Source organism: Clinocottus analis, unplaced genomic scaffold (assembly GCF_023055335.1).
Source record: "Clinocottus analis isolate CAN_PGR_092001 unplaced genomic scaffold, fCliAna1.0.p SCAF_20, whole genome shotgun sequence".
NCBI lineage: Eukaryota > Metazoa > Chordata > Actinopteri > Perciformes > Cottidae > Clinocottus > Clinocottus analis.
The window spans coordinates 4873010-4896648 of NW_027175932.1; the positions used below are offsets into that span (position 1 = coordinate 4873010).

Genomic DNA, 23639 nt, shown 5'->3' on the forward strand with positions numbered 1-23639 from the left:
TTTCATTTGGGGCGTGCTTCCGGCCGTGTGAATCGTTCAATCCAGTCGCTGACGACGCAGTTTCTTTGTTTTCCGTCTAATAAGCTAATAATGTTGCACCCCGGGTGCAACATTATTATGAGTAGAAGTACTTGTTTTGTTCATTATAAATCATACTATACTACGCTCAAAATACTTCATAATGTTTTTATATCCTATGCCATATTCTCTGCTATATTGCTGTACTGTACATTACTGTATATTAATGACTTTCAACTTATGTTGTATTTTACATTATTCCTACACTATTTTTGCTGTACTGTTAGTCGGTTGTATCATATCACTTTATTATATACTGCCAAATCACAATGTTCCTTTGCTTAAGAGAGTGTCACAATATTAGTTTTAATATTAGTATACTACTCTGGTCACAAGTACTGTTTGCATTTTAATTCTATAATTGTTATTTTTGTTGAGTTTTTTACTTTTTTATATGATTCTATTTTTGTATTATTACTTTATCTGTGTATTTGTATTTATGTATGTCCTTGTGTTGCTGCACCAACTGAATCTCCTCTTTGTGGATCAACAAAGGCTTATCTTATCTTATCTCACATCTGTCAGCCATTATTGTTTCTGCTTCTGGCTCTTTAGTTCAGGAGTCAGTTCAGTCCGTTTCAGGCGGATGTTTTGTTCCCTTCAGTACTTTATGTGTGTTTGTGTCTTTCATTAACAAGCTCTTAACCACTGAATGACATATGACAATGTATACCACACTGAGTTGATAGCAGTGGTCTCTGTCCTCGCGGAGGGGAATTCCACTGTTGCAACCTTCTGACTCAGTGAGAGACACTCATGATTCAGATGATTCAGCTTGCCGATTCTGTGTAAAATATTTCTTTGAACATGTAATTAACGGCTCTTCACGGCAGTATTAACTTCCTCTTTCACAAACTCATGTAAAAAAAAAATCAAAAAACTACAATTACTATATGTGTGAAATTGTCATAACATCTGAATTTTTGAGTTACGCCCAAAAACACATTTAAGGAGGTTACATTGACCTTTAACCCCTAAAATCTGCGCAGAAACCGACCCATAAAAGTAAAAAAAAAATACTAAAGAGAGGCTAAACGGCGGTAATAACTCCCCGTGCCTTCGTCCGTTTGAGCAAACATGTTCACAGTACACTAATTCATCCAATTGCTCCATTGTCAGTATACGTACTCATAGACAACAGTAATATTCCAGACAAGCCTCATCGCAGCACACATGTTGCGCAACCAGCCATTTGAAAAGGGAAAGAGCTCTCATTAAACTATTTCTTCCTGTTTACCCTCCGGCCCGGGCCGTGCTGACACCCGTATCTCTCGGGGGCTTGCCATAGAGACGTAACATGAGGTCAACGGATGAATCAGTCCTTATAAACTTGACATGACTGGACGAGTTCCTTCAACTCGATTGCACTTCTGCGTGTCACTTTAAATTTGATACAGTCCTGTTCGGGAGAAAAGAGGTACTCGATGCAACACATTTAACACATCCTTTTATTCAGGAAAAAAATTCAAATAAACATTAAAAAGACAAAACATTGTTTTTCTTGTGCAAATTGTTCAGTAGTGCTGTAACATTTCGTATCAAGTCCGTAGTTGCTTTAACACAAACTGCTGTTGTGTTTGATATACATGATATTATGTACTGCAAACACAACGGCATGCTGTGGGACAGTGCATTCATATCAACAAACTGTGTAACATCACAGTGATGTCCTGTCTGTCCATCTAGTGCCCTAGCTGCCACAAGGTCCATCCAGCTGCCATTTCAAAACCGTGACCAAGATGTTTCCCCTCATGAGCCGATGTTTCTAGTCGGAGACGATTCTCTCCAGTGGCTGTCAGAGGAGAGCAGCCTCTGTGTCTGCTGGTCCAGGTCCATGATGTAGTGATGGTCCTGGGCGTACATCAGACCACCAAAGGAGTCCACTAGTCCATAAATGACCGCGAGGACGCTCAGCGCCGTTCCAATAAAGTACATCTTGAGGACTGCTGCCACCATGGTTCACTGTGGTAAATTACAACTGGCTGTAAAGGAAAAAAGATTAAGTTTTAGGCTTCGTAGGCTACATTTGGAATATTTGTTATTACAGATTTAAGGGGATTTTTGAAGATGTTTTAAGATAGGTAAATATTCACATTTTTATAACAGTTGTGCACACATGAGTACATATTGACAATGATTTTTGGACAATTTCAAACAACAACAGTTTGCATGTATAGGTCATTATTGCATAAGGGTTTTCAAAACAGGAATGAGTCAAAAATGAAAATGGTTGGAGTATATAGAGAAAGGAAGATACTGTTCCTCAAACGACACTTAACAGGAAGAACCAGGGCATTGGTACATTTTCAGGTAGTTGGAAATATATAATTTGTGACAATCAACCACAAAATAACCTTTAATTGATTTTTTTACGATTTATTTTGACGTCAGAATTAATGTGTAGTTTGTGGCGCGTGGGATATTTTCAATAGTTGTACTCAAAGTGATGCATACGACTGTTTTTTTTTTTTTAAATGTTCTATATTCAATGTGCTTTAAAAACATGACTTTACCGGCTTCTCTTACTTTTCAAAAATAAAAATAAAAGCCACTAAACACCACAGCTGTTACACGAGTGCCTGTCGTTTTGTTCTGCTCTTTGAAACTGAAACCAAGACTGAACGCTAAGGAGAATATAAATGCAGACGCTGAGGAAATGAACTTGAAGGCAGCATCGCTACTGAGCGCGTGGCTCCGAAAGACGACACGTCGTGGTGTGATGCGTTTAAATATCGTCTCTTTGAACCCGTATAAACTCTCAGACACACGATATATTTGGTTGGTAAAGTTAGCTTACCGAAAGCTCGACGGACTCGCGGTGTCTCGTTCTTTCTCTCTCTCTCTCTCTCTCGTGGCTGTTATTCGGGCTGAAGGAGGCTGGTTTCCATCAACAAAAGTAATCCGCCGATATCTGTTGCACAAAAAAACGGAAGTTTGTGTTTCCTTTTTTTTAATTCGCGGAGAGAAAACGCTTCGTCAAGCTTGGAGCTGAAACCTCTCCGCTGCTGTCTGTCTGCTGTATGAGCTGCACATGGAGCAGGCCTCACTTATAATGATGCGTAATAGTGACATCACGATATAATTTCCTGAATATTCACATAGATGACCGGAAGAGTTTCCATTGGATTAAAATGTGCTCATTCTTCTTTACTGTTAATGATATAGTTATTACCCAACTATGATAACACATTCTTATGTATGTTGTAATGGTTTTTCCTATAGATTAATTTGGCATAAAATGAGCACATTTTAAATACATTGTGTCTGACCTACAAAACACCCACTATAAAGCATGTTTTGTTTCATTTTGAAAAGTAAATGCACTCCAGGTTTATATTTGTTTATTCCCGAAAAGAGGGTACAGGCTAAAGTCAGCATGTTCACAATAATACGACTTGCATGTTTGCTATGTTCACCATCTAAGCCTAGCCGGTTTAGCATGGAAACTATAATTAGCACTAAACCCAAAGTACATGATGCTTGTGGCTACGGCAGTCGTTAGCTTTCGGTCAATTTAACATGCCTGATGACAACACTGGATGAAAAGGGGAACTCCACCAATGTTACACATCAAGGTGTGTTACCAAGTCTATGAAGGCTTTTTTTTTTTTTGCGGCTCCAGAGGGAGCCGCAAAAAAATCTGCTGTCACTTGAGCGTTGGGTTAGTTTGAGAAATAAATGATTTATTGGTGTGGAGTTAATGGTGTGGTGTTGGAAATAACTAAGTGTACCAGTGCTTTCTCTATAAGATGGAGGGAAAGGGAAAGGTCAGGGGATCATCTTCTGAGGACAATGAATGTTTTTGCTGATCCATCCTGGAGTCGTTGAGATATTTCAGTCTTGGTTGAATAGACTTTTTTTTTTCTTTTTTTTTTATTTTTATCTTTTAGTGTTTAAAAACTTGGCATCTCATGATAGAGATGACATATTTGACCCTAATAGAAAATGTTTAGAGCTATAGATTAAATCTCATGGAATATTTGTTTTTTACTTCCTCGTTTTGGACCCGGTTACAAGACATTGAGCTATTTCTTTTAAAAGGCTAAGTTCTCAGTGACTCAAAGACAAAAAAGTGAGCGGGCAATTAGAGAAAATCACTGTATTTAAATTGCACTTTCACGACTGACATCTTGATGGACTCGCCTGTTACCTGGATCCAGACTGGAAAAACTTGTTAGAAGACTTGTTGTCTCTTACCAACAAAATAAAAAAAAAATAGCTATTTTGAATTTGTCCACATACCAAACTTTGGCTTTGGAAATCCCCATTCAGAAGAGTTATCAGAGTAAAATATCATGGTTTCACTTCCCTGGAGGCTTATTGGCACTGTTACTGAGGAAACTCCAACTCGCAGAGCCATCGGCACAGTTCACTGGGTGGACGAGAGCACAAGGCTTCAGCTCTTAAATCAACACCAAGCATTTGATAAGAGAACATGACTAATCAGTACGTCATGGTTGCATTTGTTAGTTTGAAACTTGGCATGGTTGTAACTTTCAAGACAATATTACTGTAACGTGCAAGAACACATTTTACAAGCCTGAACAGTTGTAAATCATTTCCTTCGTGCGTTGCTGGTTGCAACTGCAACTGGTTGGTTTTGTCTGTTGGCTCCTTTTCAGAGATGCAACAAGGGTTGGGTTTTTCCCACAGTTTAAAAAAATAATGCACAAAGCTGCGTAAGAAGCTTTCAGAGTCTGGGTCGGCTCTGCGGTTTTCACTGCCAGAAGTCGACAGGCAGCCAATACAGTTCAGATGACTCGTCTGCACACAAACATATACTTTTGTTTTCCTTTCTCTGCCTTGACTTAAAAGTGCTGACTCTCAAGGAGGAACAATGTTCTTTTTGTTTTTTAATCATGATCGATGTTGAGCTTCTACTTCACTAAAAGGTGACCAGAGCCAGTTAAATAGGCACACAAGAACGACTATGAATCAAAGGAAACTCAGAATCCACCCAGTTGTTGACCGGGAGATCATTAAAAAGTGAAGCAATGAGCCCATTATGGTCATTTATGTGAACAAATAATTAACACAATACAACTAATGTAGTCATTATAAATCTTTCCAAGTTGTTATCTATTAGCTGGACACATTGTATGATTTGCATCATGCAAGAGTTGACAAATATATTCCAGCACATCTATGCAGAAAGTATTAAAACTGCACATTGCAAAATTCCTTACTTAGTAAATAATAATAGTGTGTGGGGCAATACCATGTTACATCCACTAGGTGTCAGTGTATGACAGAATAGTGTGTGGGGCAATACCATGTTACATCCACTAGGTGTCAGTGTATGACAGTAAAGAGCTCAGAGCACAGGTTTCTTTGAGTCTCGCTTGACTGCATTTCAGTAGAATACTGTGTAAATTGTACTTCATCTTCGAATATTAAATAGTTTCATAATTGACATTTTCTCAGCAGACTTGACGTAGTTGGAAAAGCATGTGTGTTGCTAGTAATATTAACAATGGCTCTGTTCCATTCAAATGTCTCATTAAGCCGTGACAGTGAGTCAGCATGCACAATATCAGGACCCTGCGACTGATGCAGCTCAATGGAATTTAGCCATCGATAACGTCATCAGTTACAGTGCCATTCCTGCTGTCACATGCCGTAATGTGTTCTCTGACAAATGCCTCTTGTATATATATGTTTTTATTTAGAACAGAGCAGTCAGAAACAGTATTAGCTCCACGTTTACTTTGTTTTGCTTTGACAAGTCATCTGGGAAAAAGGTTGAAATATTAATAAGAGATTCGGCTTAGCACCCACAACCACACAAAATTATTTGGTGAACGGCCAACAAAAGTTTGATCTTGCATTTAAGTTTATTCTTTTAAGTGGCTAGGACATTTGTTTTTATAGACTGCCGAAAGACTATACAGGGCAATAAACTTCAAAACGCAGTTACAAAGTGCTTTGCCGACTAAGATAAAGTTGTTCAAACAGTCCAGATAAAACAACAAAAACATGGATAAAAACGGAACATAAAACTTAAAACGAGTAAGAAAAACACGAGCCTTCATGTAAAAGTATGTTTTGAAGAGTGATACTGCGTCAAAATCTAGTTTGGAGTTTACGTATATTTGATTAATCAAACGACTACTCACGCTGGAGTACTGCTGTGCCTGTGGCAGTACAATAAAGCTGCGTGTAGTTGTTGGGGCTTTGTGCCAAATGGGGAATGTGTATATATGGGAAGGTGGCAGTGGACCAACTGCAAATTTTTTGCCCTGGGGTTTTTGTAACCTAGGCTGCCTTTTTACTTTCTCTGCTCTCACCACAGCCTCCGAATACATTGTACAACTGATTTTACAGGCTGCGGAGTACTTTCCATGACCAGTACACTGATTCCCAGGAGTAAAATTGAGTTTATTTTTTAAATATCACTGTACTGCTGCATCATCAGTGCTCTAGCTCAAGTAACACTTGTTTTTTTATTGAAAAGAACAGCAGCAATTACAGAAAAAATATAACTCATGAATACAAATCAATGCCAAATAAGCTTTTTTGATTGCATTTTACCTCTCTTTTAAAAGCATCACATGATAGAGAAGATGACACATTTATTCCAAGTGAAATGAATTACAACTGTACAGTAGCTGCAGATCATCTGATGCACCGCATCATCAGTTGCCGTTCGCACACAAGGAGATGAGGACGAACGCTTTCCCTTGTGCTAAACCGTATGACTCTGATTTAGCCCCAGACGGCCAATAAAGTATCCACACTGTGCACATGACATTCATTCTGATAATTCTAATCGAATGAGGAGGGACCGTGCACAACCCGAGGACATTGACGTGTGAAATTAAGAGTGTGCTCCTGTGCCCTTTGGTGCACGGGACACAGACCCCTCAATGCCATTGATAGCATGATTTTAAGGTGCAACGAGAGCACCGGCGTCGCCTCGAGATTACAAATGTATTACCCTTAATCTATCTTTGGTGCTAAAAGTCGCCTTCCTCGCGTGTTATCTTCACCGTGTGGGTGAGGGGTTTCCGTTACCATGTGTTAACGATGAATGAGAGTTGTAAGTGGGGAACCTCAGAGGATGGGCTAAGAGGATTTTCCATCTTAACGTCTCACCAACTGTCACAAACAGTCGGTCACCTGGAGGTGATCCCTTTGAGAGAAGCGGCGGGGCACTTGTGTGTTTGTGTGTATCTACGGAGGGGAATCCTCTCCACTGGGTCAAATACATACGCACGTTTAGTTTTGAACAAAACCCCAAAGAACAACGCCTACATTCTGTACTTTGCGAACTGTATGTTCTTTCCATTTTCCGGTGTCTAAAAGAAGCAAAGTGACTTGTGTAAAGGTGGTGCTGTGATAATAAAAAGAACCACGTGGTTGCAGACCGTCGGGTGTGGGTTTGAAACCACTCAGTGTTTGTGTAACACTGACACTTCGAGCCAAACTCAGCAGCGTCAAGGTACAAGTACATGTTGTGTTAGCTTGTGGGTCTAACCTCGGCCTCTGACTTTATTAGGAGGTGGGGTGTGTTACACCAGAACGTATTATTGTACCCTCATTTTGCATAGCCCATGTTTTAGTCGGCAACAGATTGGAAACACAAATTTTCCATGAGGCCTAAATACTAAACATCCCTGTGGCTCCTGGTGTGAGAAGCTAAATTCATCATATGACAAAAAACACACTCCTCTGGCCAAATATGTCCAGAAATGTTACGTTTGCTAAATGCATTTGGTTTTAGTGAAGTGACACAAATCAAACAGTCACAATCTTTCTATTTCTGCTGTAAAAAAAAAGAATGCTCGTCCCCCGGTCCTGCTGATTTTAAATCTGCAATACTCTTTGCGAAAAGGACGTGGTACCAGCGACAGAAAGCAGGATTAGCCCATAGGGAGCAAGACGTGGAGAGCTCCATGGGGCACTTAGCAGGACAGTAGCACTCACTCCATTCATCTTGGAGAGGAACGCTCGGGGCAATAGCTGCTTTATCCTCCACACGAGTACAGTACAGGGTTCGTCTTCCATTACACTCTGCCCCCCGTGACAGAAACTCTCCTCCAAGATTTCGAAAAATCTCAGCACAACAGCCTCTCGACAACAACGTTCTGCTGCTGGCACCATTTCCACGGTGACACCCTCTCAGTGGGAGAATCTCCTAGGTGACGCCCTCTATTGACACGCCTTGAGGTGGCTGGTTGCCTTTTTGTAGGCAGGTGCATCCTTTACCGGGGCAGACGGAGGAGCCCGACACAGGTCTTCTTCTTTTTTTCTTCGTGTTCTCTGACTGTGGGAACACCTTTGCAGCTCCGTATCTGGTCTGGAAGGCAGAGTGAAAGGAGCAGACACTGGACTCCAGATAAGAATATTGAGAAACAAAAGCGAGAGTCTCCACTTGTTTTTTTGCAAATTGTGATTGAATCCAAACTTGGGTGATGAAGTTCATATGATTAGAGGGGTTTCCAGAGGTCTGTTTTGACACAAATGTGACGTCCAGCGGTCGGATACTTTCACTGATCTGTTTGAAAGCCGGCGAGCTGCACGGCGAGGCTCAAAGGCCACTGGATTTAGAGACTGACCTTGGACGGACGATGGAAGGGTACGGTTATGAGCACTTTGGTGCGGATGGTGCGAGGGAGAGCCAGGAGGTGGATTATCGGAGAATTGTAGGAGACACTCAGCCCCGGAGTACCGACGTATCACCCAGGGAAGGCGACCAGTACGCCCGCCGATCCTCACATGGCCATGGACACGAAACGGCAGCCCAGCGATACAGCGCCACACGCATCCAGGCCGGTCTCGGCCCAGAAGGGTGAGTGGCTGAGAAAACAGATGGAGCATGAGCCACCTTTAGGTAGACCTCAAACAGTATAGGATCATATAAAAAAAAGACCTGTTCATTTTTCCTTACAATCACAGAAAGGGTGTTTGTGGCTATTTTTTTTTTGCAAATCTTCCTGCTGTAAAATTGTATTTCCTACCAGTGAAAGTAAGAGTTCTGCAAAAACATTCATAAACAATAATACAAAATATTGTAAAAAAGACACATATAAGACTACAAGACAAGACTAACGATGAAATAAATGAATGCCACAAGAAATTCCACCCTCAATGCCAATATCCAATTGGAAATGAAATGACAAGGTGTCAGTCCTCATGCTTTACTTTCCCAGGCTGTGCCTTCACGAGTCTGCACATGTAAATGAACGTCATGCCACCGGGTCAGTTTACATGTCCACACACACTTGCATTTAGATCAGTTTGCAAATGCCCTTGAGGTTAAAATCCCTTGCTTACTCATTTGTGAGTAGTAGGATGAGGACTGATAATATGTTGTCTTACGAGCAGGTGCCATAGCGTCAAAGAAATATGGCTCATCTTAAATTGTCAGGTGCTATTTTTAACGCGTGCCCTTTGTGCACACGGACAATTCTGCAATGCAACATCAAAGCAGGAGAGAGCAGCATGCCGCAGGGAGGATGCACAAGGCTGAATCAACTGCTCAGAATAGCTACAGTGCATAAAGGAACCACTGACCCATATCTGAAATGACCCACATTTAATTTGACACAAACACAGAGTGGGAAACAAATCCCCTTGATTCACCTTGAGACCAATCCAGCAGCCCTCACGTAAGATTAATATAGAACAAGAGAGCACTGTGAGGCATATTAGGTTACTGGGAAGACCACATGGTTTCTCCATCGGATTCAATGTCAGAAATGAAATCAGTGAAACATCTCTGCGAGAAATGATCAATATACCGGAAATGTCAGCCCCGATAATACTACTGATGTGACTTCTTAGCCTGCAATTTAAGTAAATCATCTCTTGATGTACTTTTAATGTGACAACATGTCCCTCGTTTTAGCAGCTGAAACCACAAAACATTTGTCGTTGTGAACCACTTTATTCTGATCCTCTGCTCAATGAAGCTGCAACAGAGGTGATACGATATTCTAACAGTCATGTTTTTAGTCATGAGGAAGAAAAAGTTTTTTTTCTGTCAGCTTTTATGCAGCCTACAGCTCAATGACATTGACATTTTTCAAGTATTGTGAATGGTTTTTTTTCTAAGATTTTCTGTGCCATAAAGTAACGTGAGTGTCCCAACTCTGATGTCTCGTTGAAGCAGTTTTTCTTCAAATGTTATTATTAACAGACTACTGGTCAATGTATTAACCATTTACTCATTCGATTACACAGTAAGTCATGAAATGAGCTTTAAACCATGTGTTCTCATACAGCTCACTCACCCATGTATTCATGAAATAGCCCAAAATAGAACTACTTTCTCTTCTAGAGGTTGAACTTTCTTTTGTTTCCAAACACAACATTGAAAGGGACATCAATACTTGGGATGCACTATCTATGAGGCAGCTCACTGATATATCCAATGTTGTATACAGTAGTAAAAAAGGTCTTAGGGATAAAAAAAAAAAAAGAGAGACATTGATCATTTGATCCACAATAATCTGTGTTCCTCTAAGAGCTGCTTCTCTGCATCCATCCTGCAATTGTCATCATGTGGACATTTCCGTGCACTTAATTCAGTTTAGATGATTTACATGTGACCAGGATTTAGTTAACGCTGCTTTCCTATTAGTGTTAACTAATTCATGCTCAAGCATGGTTGCCATTCACTTCCACTATATGTTGCTTTATTTGTCATTACACACACACACACACACAAAAAGACAATTTGACGAACAATACAAAAAATAAAACTATTGACTGAAACTGTAGAAAAAACAATAGTAATCAGAATCAGCTTTTAGACTGTGTGTACACATACATGGAATTTGACCCAAGTTACACGCAAGTAGTGTAGATGGAGGGGAACATATGTAAAGTAGCGATACTAAAATGGAAAAGTATTCAATAACAAGTAAAAGTCCTGCATTCAAAATGCAAAAAAAAAATGGAAGTAGAGACTATCTTCAATTTAACCCAGACCGTGTTTTCGGACGAATAAACTGGGATACACCGCAGGCAGCTCTGATAAACCGGTCCGGAGGCATTTCAGGGAGTGAAACGTCCACGTAGAAAGAAAAAAATACTTAACCGATTTTCCTTCACCCCAAAAAAGGAGGAAGAGTAAACACGCCTCTGAAAGGAGGAGAGGGGATGTGACGCTGCTGCCAGTACATAGCACCAAACACGCACTGTCTGTAGCGACAGGCGATCACTTCTGATTCACTTGACTGCTAGCCAGTACTTTTACATCTTGGAGCACCGAGCGACAGCCTTTTTGTCTTCTTCCTCTCTCTCCACCGGTTTTGTTTCTTCGGGGTAGAAGGAAACGCACCGCGTCTATTGCCGTGTTTGAGAGCGTGGTTTTCTGTAGCTTCACAGCTGGAAAGTTGCTACCCCTTGGTCAACGTGGGCATCAGCTCCAAAAAGGTTAGCTAGCGAACGCAACTCGGTGTAGTGGGGTGAGGGGGGATATTGTGCACGCTGGTTTCAGAAGCCACGTACCCCCAAACTACTGTATTTCCTGTTTCACTAAAGGGTAGAGCAAGTGCTTGCTTTAAACGCTCGGGAGCGTTTTTCCATTATGCCACGCCATAAAATAACAAGCAATGCTAAATGCTAACTGCTGCTCCCACATGTCTGCAAGTAAAGCCTTGCTGGACTCGGCTCATGTCTGGTCTGCCAAAAGTTGCGTTTGCGTGCACATACGTGGATTATTAACACATCGGCACCAGTCGAGGGTGTTTTTTGTTGCTTTTGGAGTGCACACGGGTTAAAGTTTACCTACTTCTTTTAAATGAGTAACGTTGTAGCCCGCACGGTTATCTGACCCGTTACGGAGACACGGTGACGAGTCTGATGGTGCGGTGACTGTACACAGATAACGATGACGTTTTGTGACATTAATGTTTATTTTGTTCAACTCTACTGGCAATGATGCTAAACCGTTTTATGTTCATGTTAACTGAAAGTCCCTCGCGTATGCTTTGTTTTTATGAACACGCTATGTTAAGTATATCAACCATAACGCCCACACGTTGTGTCGGCATGAACTCGACCTACACCTGAACGCACCACCAAACTCGCATTAAAGCTCTGCCGAAATCGTTTTGCCTCTGTTCTTTTAACTGACGTTATGTGGGTTAGACAAATATAGTGGATCCTTCAGTAAACAACACGAGCCTCTCTTCAATTCGGCATGCTTTGTGTCGGTTTTTAAAATGCACTAATCTGTGTAACCGGATGTTTGCTTTCGAGGTGAGCGATTTGTGGAGGCTAACACGGGGCATAGTGTGGATGATAATCGTAACAAAATAGATAAAAGCAAGGATGTTGCGTATCCTACTTTTGTAAACACGTGACACTGGTACGGATTGTTAACTATGGCTGTGCAGTGCAAAGGCAGCTAATGTTTGGCAGCGACTGATAATGCAATGCAGGTCACCAGGCCAGTAACTATACGTCACCATTCCAGTCGAGACGACGCATATGGAGCATGCCGTGTTTTTTTTTTTAATACAATGTTTCAATTCATATGCTTTTTTTTTCATTTATATTTTAAAAAATATCCTATAGTCCTCGCTATTGGTTCAGTTGAATGTAAGTGGGTCATATGGCAAGGTTTTGCTTCGCAGGCGCTCACGTGGGGATTATTGCACTGATGTCATACGCCATATGCGCACGATTTATGTTTTTAAAATAGTAATGGCATTCATAATTTAGAAGTAGACATAAATTCGCTCGGCACTAAATCACAATAGATAATACATTTTTTCACAGTGACGTATATATGTTTGTGATCCAATGTTGCATAACGCCGCGTGATGTATCTGCAGCAGTGATGAAAAACAATGTCTGAATTAAACGTGTATAACACCGTGACGAGTTTATTACCGCATTATTAGTATTGTTTTTATTGGCCAGTTTTTGCAAATGTTTGAAGTGGTGGCAGCTTGCCCCCGCCGCGCAGGCGTACTGGCCTGCCTGGCTATGGGATGTTGATGTTGCTATGGTTATGTCTTCCTGTGAGAAGGTCACCAAAGCTCTGCCTGCAAAGTGCATGCCAAGTGTTCTTGCAGAGCATCCTTTACATGTACATCTTTGTCCGAATCTTGGGCTGCACAGTTGATTTGAAGTTGCTTCTCTTTATCATTTGGCAGCATGGCGGATTACTTGATCAGCGGTGGTACGGGATACGTCCCTGAAGATGGACTCTCTGCTCAGCAGCTTTTCTCAGTCGGAGAAGGCCTTACGTACAAGTAAGTTTCTCTGCATCACAATCTTTGATTTCGATTTTTTTTCCAAGAAATCTCAGTAAAATTAAATTCATTTAAAGTTAGGTCACCTTTTTAAAAAAAAAAAACAACCCTCACCTGCGCGCAATGGTGGGTGACGTGTACGCAGCAGTGCTTTGTAATGGCCAACACATTTTGAACCAGCAGATCTGACCAACAGTGCGTTGTCTCCGATGGTCATACGGCTGAAGAGCTATGCTCTAAAGGAGATGGGTTGACTTACAAGTGAGTAAAACAGTCATCTTCAAACTGTTTTGAAACTGTGCTGTTAAAAATCCTTTGTCTCTCCAAAGAGTGAATTTATAAAGGGGAAGCAAATGACAGTCCTTCTAAAGCAACTTTACTTTAACTGAAACAAACAATGCCAAAAAAATCCCAATCTGGTATCTTGAAAGTGCATGAATGCGGGAGATAAAAGTAGGGCTCAATATAATCTCAGTCATGGGGATCAAATTTGCTTCCATTGCACATCAACTGCATGATTACCTTCAACTAACCATCAAAGCGCATAATCTGTTCTGTGAATGCACCATGCATGTCAGAGCAGCTCATGCCCTTTCTTAAAAACACACACTTTTCTTTTCTAAAATCACCAATCAAGCACTACTTTCTCTCACCTTTCTTAACCTCACTCAGCTCTGGTACACATTCTGGTGATGACCAAAACATGCTTTGTATTTGAACTCATCATGCATTTTGTCTGCGATTTTCTTCAATTAATCCTTGAACTCACCCCTTTTCATTTTCTTAATCCTAAATCACAAGAAGCAAAGCATTGTGTAACTCGGTTGTAGCGGCTTGAGCTTTCTCCTGAATCCATCGCAGTTCTTTACTTCTTGAAACAGGCACTAACAAACCACCACAATCAATGCTTACGATGCCCGCTAAACGGTCCCTGAAAAACCATTAGTCAATTTATGATTCTCTATCAAGTACATGGTACATAATTCTCCACATAGCATAATCGTCAGCACAAAAAAAATAAATATCTGAAACTACACTTATCATGCTGCTCCACATTTTACAGACGCTAATTGAATAGGAAAGGTTAATAGTGCTCGAGTGTGTCCGCATGTGATTGAACAACCTCTCCACACTCTAATGAAGTGCATCACGGCCAAAGGGAGGTTTGTGCACATGATGGCCTGAATTGACATCATGTGGATTGCTGGAGCAACTCGGGTGGACCGGGTTGGTTCAACGTCTATTGCTAGATTTGTCTTAGAAGCACATTTAAAATTGCTGACCACGTTTTTTGTAATGTACATATGTTAAATTTCCCAAATGACTTGATCGACTCTTAGAGTCTTATCTCACGTTCTGTATCTAAGAATCCAATTCAACAGGATGTTGCTAATTTATCTTTTTTGTTATGTTCGTGGTAAAGTAAGCAAGGCACCTAGAGAAAGTGAGACACCGGAAGACGGAAACAGTGAGAGAAATGTGTTTCTGCAACATTTTGACCTTTTTTTTTTAACTCGTTGCATCTTCTTTTAAATCAAAGCTACTTTTGAACTCTACTGTTCTGAATTGAAATGGCCTAGAAAGTGACAGGCGGACAACTTTAAGAGTTCCTAGCGGTTAGCTTTCCTTTACGAGGCAAGACAGACTATACATGAATATACATGCAGACACTGTAAAAAAACATTTCCAAAAGTGCCTCCTCTGCTACACGCTGCTGGCTAAATACATGGCCACTGCCATTCACACAAGACTACTTAAACTCAACCATATAATTTAAACTTTGCACCATATACAACTCAGCGACACGCTGTGGGCCTTATGGACTGTCCAGGATGTTCACCGATCACACACTATCTTTTTTATGAAGCATAAAATTGATCTTTATGGTCGAGTCGCTTGTTAAACAAAGTCATCTTAAAACCATTTGATAACAACTGTAGTTGATGACCTCACACATAGGGCTGGCAGAAGAGCACCGATGTACTTCTCATTGTTTTACTCCTTACAGAGATGTAGCGGACGCATCCCTGCTGCTAACTAGTGTAATAGTGTTGTCCACTAGTGTCTTCATCACCAAAACTAGTCAGTGTGGGTGTCAGACGTACAGATGTTACACATTGAGATTCACCCTGTTATATTTACAAACACACTGGTGGCCGTGCTCTCGGCTGCTTTTGGATGATGTTTTGATGGGAGTGCTTTTTAAACTGGGCCCGATCAGTTCAGGCCTCTGGTTATGATTTTAAAGCGCTTCCGCTCAGCCTCATGCATTGGTCTACATTTAACATTCAAAAAGGAGAACCATAATAAGGCATCACCGAGCCAGCGTTTTGTGTTTTCAGAATTCAAATCCGACGCGATGAGCTCTGGTGTAGCGCTGACCCCCGAGCCAGTAGGTGCGGCCTCGTGAACCACAAATATAGCAGCTGAGGTTTGTGGCGGCTGCTAAATGCGAGCAGATGTGTGCTGGACTTCCTGCATGTCCCCGCGCTGATGTTTGTGGACGTTTTGGACTCTAAAGTGAGAAGGAAAACAAACAAACACACAAATGGGACTCCTCCCTTCATAGTGTCCCATCTTGTGCGACTACTTCAGACCTTCCTTTACCTCCTTTTCCACCCACACAAGATCTGTTACAGCGTATCAGGCCTTTACTTTCACTGTCATCCATTGTCCACCTGTACTGCTCATTTTCTACCTGTTTCACACCCACATTCTGTCTTCACACTCCACCACCTCCCCCTCCTCCCCAAACTTCCTCCAACGTCCACGTGGCATTCAAAGCCTTCCTTGTTCCTGCATCTTTCCGTCCGTTCCCTCCCCCTGTTTTCACACCCACATGCAAAAAAAAAAAAAAAACGCTTGAATTTCTGGTTAAAAAACAAACACACCATTCCTGCGTCTCACTCTCTCACTACCCGCTCATGTCATCCTTCTACCTGCTCGTGGTGTTTATTCAGTCCAAGAGCTGAGTGAGATCAACTGTAGCTTTGACAGGACGCAGCGTGACCCAGCCACACTGTGTCTGTACTCGGCCACTACCCTACTTAGTAATATTTTGGAAACCTTGAGGAGACATTGAAGAGTATCCTGGCTAAATGAAATCGGTATACTGAAGGATATTAGTAGAAAGAGATCAGGCACTTACAAACATATTAAATGTCTAACAATTCAAATGTTCGTTAACAATCTAAACCTTTTTTTTTGGTTGGTGTGTGTGTGTGTTACGACCCCTTACGACTCAGTTATCTTGTTCAATAGCACTCCCATTCAATTGCTTTTCAATTCCCCCTGTGAGCTACACGTAAGAATAAGAAAACATGCTCAACTTTGTTTTTCTTAGAGATATTTAGCACGTTGTTTTCAACACAAGGGACTCTTTAGCTCTCGGTATTTTAAAGGATGCTTCACACCAGCCATGCAAAGTCACACTGGGCCCTTACTTTACATTTGTTTATGTCTTTCAGCGACTTCCTGATATTACCCGGCTTCATCGACTTCACCTCGGACGAAGTGGTGAGTACACCTACGTGCGAAGGACACATTTGAGAATACAAAAGGGCACCGTAAGGTCGCGGGTTGTTTCGGGAAGATTGTTGCAAGTATCCGTCGCATCTGAGAAGAGACTTTCTCGGGCACTTTAAAATCACTTAGGTTCCCTTCACGCACCCCTCCGTGATAGTTAATGCGTCGGCAGACGGTCCGCTCTTGGCCGAGCCGCGTCCTAAACCATCAGCCGTATTTTTTTTCATTTTATGTTCAACAAACCTCTTTACCCCAGACCTCAACCGTGTGTCGTAATAGCAGCGCGTACACAAAAAAGCAGTCTTGTTTTTGTCCATTTAAAAACCGTCTGCATCATTTCTTCTCTTCCCCCCGCTGCCCTGCTATTTTTGCCCTATGTGGTCACCCACTGGCTGCCGCCTCAACCGTGTGTTTACATTTGTCTGGTCGGTTGCTCGTCCACATGTCTCGGGAGAGTTAATCTCCGGGCTTCGGACGAAATCCCCCTCTTCTGCTATGTCCATCTAAGCAGTCCTTTTTTAATTAATGTATCTCTAATCTCTCCCTTTTCCCCCGCACTTGAGTTATAGGGAGCTGCTGTGTGAGATGCTTGTCGGCCTCGGCATGTTGTCGCGGGCTGGATGTCTCAATAGAGTCTTTGCCGTGCCCTAGTTTTTCACCGGATTCTATTCAAGCTCGAATAACAAACGCTTCCACATTTGACCTCTGTCGCATCTTTGAATGGAGCACTTTATATTCACACTGCGATGCACCTCGTATCTTTTGTGCTCGCACTGTAAGGTGACGTGAAGAAGCTGCCCACATGTGCGCGGAGGTGTTGTGGGAAATTCTTTGTGTTTGCGATGTTCTCGACCCGCCGTCCTAACGCTCGGGTGAATTTAGCAGGTTAGTGCAGCTGCGCTCTCGAAATGGAAGCGTGGTGTTAGGTCCTGGCTCGGCCCTGAACCCCTCGAGATAAGCCTCTGTAGTTTGTCTGACAACGATAAGGAGGGGGAAGCTTGGACACCACAGATCTCATTTGCTGGTTTCCCATGTGCAAAGAATGTTATTGTTTTCACACACACATGGTTGAAGATAACAGTAGCGGGTGACGGCTGTTGTGGGAATCAGCAAGATGTTAAAGTTTGAGATGCGGTGGGATGGAGAGACTGTGGTTGTGATGGCCCATGCATCTTATTCACTACAGACATCTTGTATCAGATTAACGTGTAATGACACACAAACTGAAATGATGTACATTTTACGTGAAAGGAGCGCTAACGTACGCCGATTGTTGGAATGAATGTGACCTCAAGTGACTCTATCGCTCTCACTGAAACATATTCGAAGATATTATCTACTGCAGGGTATTGAATCTGCCAAGTTTAGTCCGCCCCCTGGTGGTTCATGTGCAGACCTACAGAAACAAACCTCTGTAAACACATTATTAAAGAGTGCATCCACCCCTCCTCCCTCTTTGTGTCTCTTAGGACCTGACGTCAGCGCTGACAAGGAAGATCACATTGAAGACCCCTCTCATCTCCTCCCCCATGGACACGGTCACAGAGTCGGCTATGGCTATTGCTATGGCGGTAAGACACTGCTTCAAAACTGCTATCAAGAAAGTACCAATTTTCATTTACTGTCTAATTCAATTCTGACATATTTTATTTGGTAGCTTATGGGAGGCATCGGCATCATTCACCACAACTGCACACCCGAATTCCAAGCCAATGAGGTCCGCAAGGTTAAGGTAAATAATGATGATGAATGATCATTCTTCAGATGTACAAACATCTTCTTTACATTTCACGTCAAGCTATTTTTTCTTTGCTTATTAATTTGTACTTATTGTTGTGTGTCCTGGTGTGGTTTCTTTGCGCTGCTTTGCACAAATAAAGAGCAAGGGTGGGGATCATATCAATAGTAATAATTCCTTTTGGTTTCTCTTGGTCTCCAGAGGTTTGAGCAGGGTTTCATCACAGACCCCGTTGTGATGAGTCCGCGCCACACAGTCGGGGATGTGTTTGAGGCCAAAGTAAGACACGGCTTCTCTGGTATTCCTGTCACAGAGACAGGCAAAATGGGCGGCAAACTGGTGGGCATCGTCACCTCCCGAGACATTGACTTCCTTTCTGAGAAAGACCACAGCAAACCTCTGGAAGAGGTGTGTATTTTTATGTTTTTTTTTTTAAAAGCAACCGATCCTCCATTAGTTTACAAGTGTTCGTCTCGGCCTCACTCATTTGATTGCTTCCCGCTTGTCATCCCCAAGGCCATGACGAAGAGGGAGGAGTTGGTCGTGGCTCCGGCCGGTGTTACCCTAAAAGAAGCCAATGATATTCTGCAGCGCAGTAAAAAAGGTGAATGGAAGTCTGTGTGTGACGGCAGCTTTTTCTCATTGGATTTTGGTCCCACTCATTCAGGTTAATAACCCAGATTTTTAACTTTCTCCACAACCAGGCAAGCTTCCCATTGTAAACAATAACGACGAGCTGGTGGCCATTATTGCCAGGACGGATCTGAAGAAGAACAGGGACTACCCGCTGGCCTCCAAAGACTCGCGCAAACAGCTGCTGTGTGGTGCCGCCATCGGCACCAGGGAGGACGACAAATACCGACTGGACCTGTTAGTGCAGGCCGGAGTGGATGTTGTTGTGCTGGTGGGTCGTTGGATTGTTTAGGAGGCTTGGACCAAAGTTAGGTCACTGTCTGAGCAGAGATTGCTCAGACAGTGGATTATAACCGATACTTGGGAAGAGTGTACGTTCATACGGACCCGGCATACTTTTAAATCTACTGGGAGCACCATAACGATATTGTATTAATTTACAAGTGATACACACTCTGCATGCTTTTCTTAGTTTTACGTTAAGACTGCTGAATCCTTGTCAGTGAACTTAACTCATGAATGTTTTTGCATCCCCAGGACTCTTCACAAGGCAACTCGGTGTATCAAATCAACATGATAAATTATATTAAACAGAAGTATCTAGAATTACAAGTGGTGGGAGGAAACGGTGAGTTTCGCTTGTTGCTGTTGTGGCCTAATGACATTTTGTCTTTTTGCCAGCCAACAAAATCTAATATCTGCCCCCTTTTTATTATCTTCTTCTACCGACAGTGGTCACGGCGGCCCAGGCCAAGAACCTGATCGACGCTGGTGTCGATGCTCTGAGAGTCGGCATGGGCTGCGGCTCCATCTGCATCACGCAGGAAGGTACTGAACCGTCTGCTCAACGCCATCCCATAAACACAGTCGCAACACGTTTTTTGGTTAACAGAGCACCGGAAATTACATTTACATCAATTTCATTTGAGAAGAGAAAAAAAAGAAAAGGCCATCCGTTGCTAACGCTAGTTGTCATGGTGATCTTCCAAGGCCTCATTCTTGGTAACCATGGGGACCGGCCTCTCGTGCTCACATTGGGTCACGGTCCCTATCAAGAACAGAGGAGACGCGTTGCAGCAAGAGGACACGAACCTAAAATACCTCCATTAGTCGCCACTTAACCAGATGTTGCTTTTTATTGTGTGCATGTGTGTGCAAGCTCATCTCTTTCCACACAAGTCATGTCATGTATACGTTCTGTCTTCCAGTCATGGCATGTGGAAGGCCCCAGGGGACCTCGGTGTACAAGGTAGCCGAGTACGCCAGGCGCTTCGGCGTGCCCGTCATCGCTGACGGAGGCATTCAGACCGTGGGCCACGTGGTGAAGGCTCTGTCTCTCGGAGCGTCGACTGGTGAGATTTCCAAGATTTACGTCACGGAGAGCGTCCAAACATTGTGAAAAAGAAGGCCTTATCTCGTAGTCATATTTCATAGAGTTTCTTAATCCTGGAGAAATGCAGCCTCCACAGCAGCGATGCTGCTAGATCGGGTTAATAAAAGAACTGAAGATAATCATCTCCCGTCTCTCCACTCCAGTAATGATGGGCTCGTTGCTCGCTGCAACCACCGAGGCTCCAGGGGAGTACTTCTTCTCAGACGGTGTGCGGCTGAAAAAGTACCGTGGCATGGGCTCCCTGGACGCTATGGAGAAGAGCACCAGCAGCCAGAAACGCTATTTTAGGTACGCGGGGAGGCAAAAGGCCAGCAGTTAAACACTTTGATTCCACAGTGGGGAATAATGATTAATGTCTTTCCACAGTGAGGGCGACAACGTGAAGGTAGCCCAGGGTGTGTCGGGCTCCATCCAGGACAAGGGCTCCATCCACAAGTTTGTCCCTTACCTGATAGCTGGTATCCAGCACGGCTGCCAGGACATCGGGGCAAAGAGTCTCTCTGTCCTCCGGTGAGTAGTATGTGTGTGTGTGTGTGTGTGTGTGTCAATCTTTGGTTATAATACAGATGGTAACTTTTATGCGCTTTAATGTTTGACCATCTTTCTATCTTTTACAGTTCCATGATGTATTCCGGAGAGCTGAAGTTTGAAAAGAGGACCATGTCTGCACAGGTGGAGGGAGGTGTTCATGGACTCCACTCGTAAGTAATGAAAAATAAAAATTCGACCGTACATTTTCTCCAAAAAAAAGTTATTTCCTATTTTTTTTTCTGGGACAAGAACGTTTTTACTTTGTAATCTGTGGGGATCATGCACAAAGAACCGACAACAAACACCCTCCTTTCTTAAAAGGAAGTCGGACTGAATTGTTGTGGTGGAAACAAAATGTCAGTCCCAGAAGCAGGAAGGGGAACTCAAATGTGTGGTTTCTTTGACAACCATAGATGGTTTCATCCTTACGTTGCTAAGAAACTGGCTCCAATATTACTGCTGTTCATGTTCAGCGTTGGCATCGGCAAACACTTCAATGGGGAAAAAAAAACCTGCTGTAGTTGAGGGAAAGAAAGGGACAATGCTATTGGTCCCCAGACTGCATGTCCTTGCGTTCCATAGAGACCCTTTTTGCAAATGCAATTAAGCGGATTTCTGCTAAATCCATTCAGAAAACATGTTACCAGTAAATGAATTAAAATGAACCTCAGTTAACGTACTTGTTGCAGCGATACACTGATTCACATTTGATTCACGTGTGTTGATTTCTCTCCCGATTGTTCTCTCCCTCCACAGTTACGAGAAGCGGCTTTACTGAGCGGGGAGGGGCGATGGAGTGCAGATCATCGGTGCACGTCTTAACAGTGACCAAATGTTAAAAATCGCCACTTCTGCTAAAATACGCACCACCCACTACACCCTCTCTTCCCTCTCCTCCGTCGTATCAACCGTTGCTCTCTCTCTGATCCCTGCCGGCGGCTCTTGGGAGGATCAAGGCACAGTAGCAAAGTGAGACTCATCAAACAGACACCCGACTTTCTCCCTCTCTCTCTCTCTCTTTTTTCCCCCTTCCCCTGGGATTTTGCACTCAAGAAGCGGCGCATCAGGGGTTTCGGGATGACACGCCTGTATCTTGAGTACGCAGCCCATCCCAATTTAGCGTGCGTGTTGATGGTAGTGAGTGGGTGAACTGTGTGGGTGGTGAATCATGGGTAGCGGGCGTCTGACTGAATGAGAGTTCAAAATGTGTCTTGGGACAAGGAAAGTGAAGGTGCACTGTGTTTACTTGTTATTAGAGATCACATCAGCATCCTATCTGGCTTTTTTTGGGACCCACGTTTACAGCACGCTCCCCCCGTCTGAAGCCTCTCCCATCCCAGCTCTTAAACACACCAGTACATGCAGAAAACAAGACGAACCACTTGTCTCTCAATGTGAAGTGTATTGGTGTTTCATGGCAATCTTACTATTGTTTTTTTTTTTCTTCATTTTTAAGTAATTTAAGGTATAAGCTACTTTATGAACTGTAGCTGTATAGTATATTGTTTACTTCCCTCTATTGTGGATCCAGAGGTACGAGATGTTGGCCGTGCCAATTTTCCTGTCTACTTTGTATCCGTCAGTGTCTCCTTCAATCCATACACTCAACCCAGACCCACAGTCTTAACCTGTTGTGGGCAATCATGGCAAATAATCAGTGTCCCATTTCAGTGTGTAGTGTTCATATGAGGCATGGAAGGGACCAAAAGCTGAAGATCAGGTATGTTGGAAGAAAAGAAGAAAAAAAAACAACCTAAAATGTATTGCATCAATCAAGAATAGTTCAAAATGAGGACTATTTCTCTGCCCGTAAATTTGAATACTTTTAGATAAAACAAACTTTATATTAAACCTGTATAGTCTCGAGGGGGCTTTGAATTGCGCATGACGTGTTTTGATATGCATGTTAGTTTTTTCACGAAGCCAAACCTGGCTGTATTTATATTCTGCGTTACTGTAATTGCATATATACTGCCAAGTGTCTTGACGCTTCCACTGACACTTTTTTTTTCTTTCTCTTTTGTAATTTCAAAACCAAAATTGGCGCAAAAAGTCGCTCGTTACCTAGTCACTTCATTCCTGCATCCTCTACAGTGTGGCATAGGTTGTCTGTGACTGTTTTCTTTTCTTTCTGATTTAATTTGTTTCTTTATACCAGAGATATGCCTTGAAACGGGGATGGCTAAAGGCTGCATGACAGCTCAGTGGAAAAGCAAAATGCTACACCGCCCCTCTTCTTTAAAACTGCATCGCTTGTGTTTATCATTCAGCTTATGTAGGAGTAGGCTTTTCTAACATTTTCATACTGGATGTCCTTTTGGCCAGATGTCTTTTTTTTTTTCTTTTTTTTTTTTTCTTAATAAAATTTCCCAGATTGTAAGAGTTGAGTTGAATCCTCTACCGTGATAATGTATTGACCCTGCACAGGGTTCACGTGACAGAAAAAAAAGCCTTGCAATTACACAAAATTGCAAAATAAATGTACATGAAAATATATGGAGAAATATATACCTATATCCAGTTGGAAATG

General features: G+C 42.4%; 1 protein-coding gene across 3 annotated transcripts; it reads left to right on the forward strand.

Annotated features, from left to right (window-relative positions):
• The first annotated feature begins 11224 nt into the window (after nt 1-11224).
• On the forward strand, nt 11225-23476 carry impdh1b (IMP (inosine 5'-monophosphate) dehydrogenase 1b). Of its 3 annotated transcripts, none has more exons than XM_068586408.1 (16): nt 11225-11460; nt 13191-13289; nt 13470-13550; nt 16757-16805; nt 18284-18385; nt 18472-18546; nt 18754-18960; nt 19069-19156; nt 19257-19456; nt 19723-19813; nt 19918-20013; nt 20394-20537; nt 20722-20866; nt 20945-21088; nt 21196-21279; nt 21866-23476. In XM_068586408.1, exons 2-16 carry the CDS (start codon nt 13192-13194, stop codon nt 21885-21887), a joined length of 1626 nt encoding a protein of 541 aa, XP_068442509.1. In that variant the 5' UTR covers nt 11225-11460; nt 13191; the 3' UTR covers nt 21888-23476. The 3 variants fall into 3 exon arrangements, with proteins under 3 accessions (XP_068442509.1, XP_068442510.1, XP_068442512.1); XM_068586409.1 differs by having other exon boundaries at nt 13473-13550; XM_068586411.1 differs by lacking the exon at nt 13470-13550.
• Nucleotides 23477-23639: the final 163 nt, after the last annotated feature.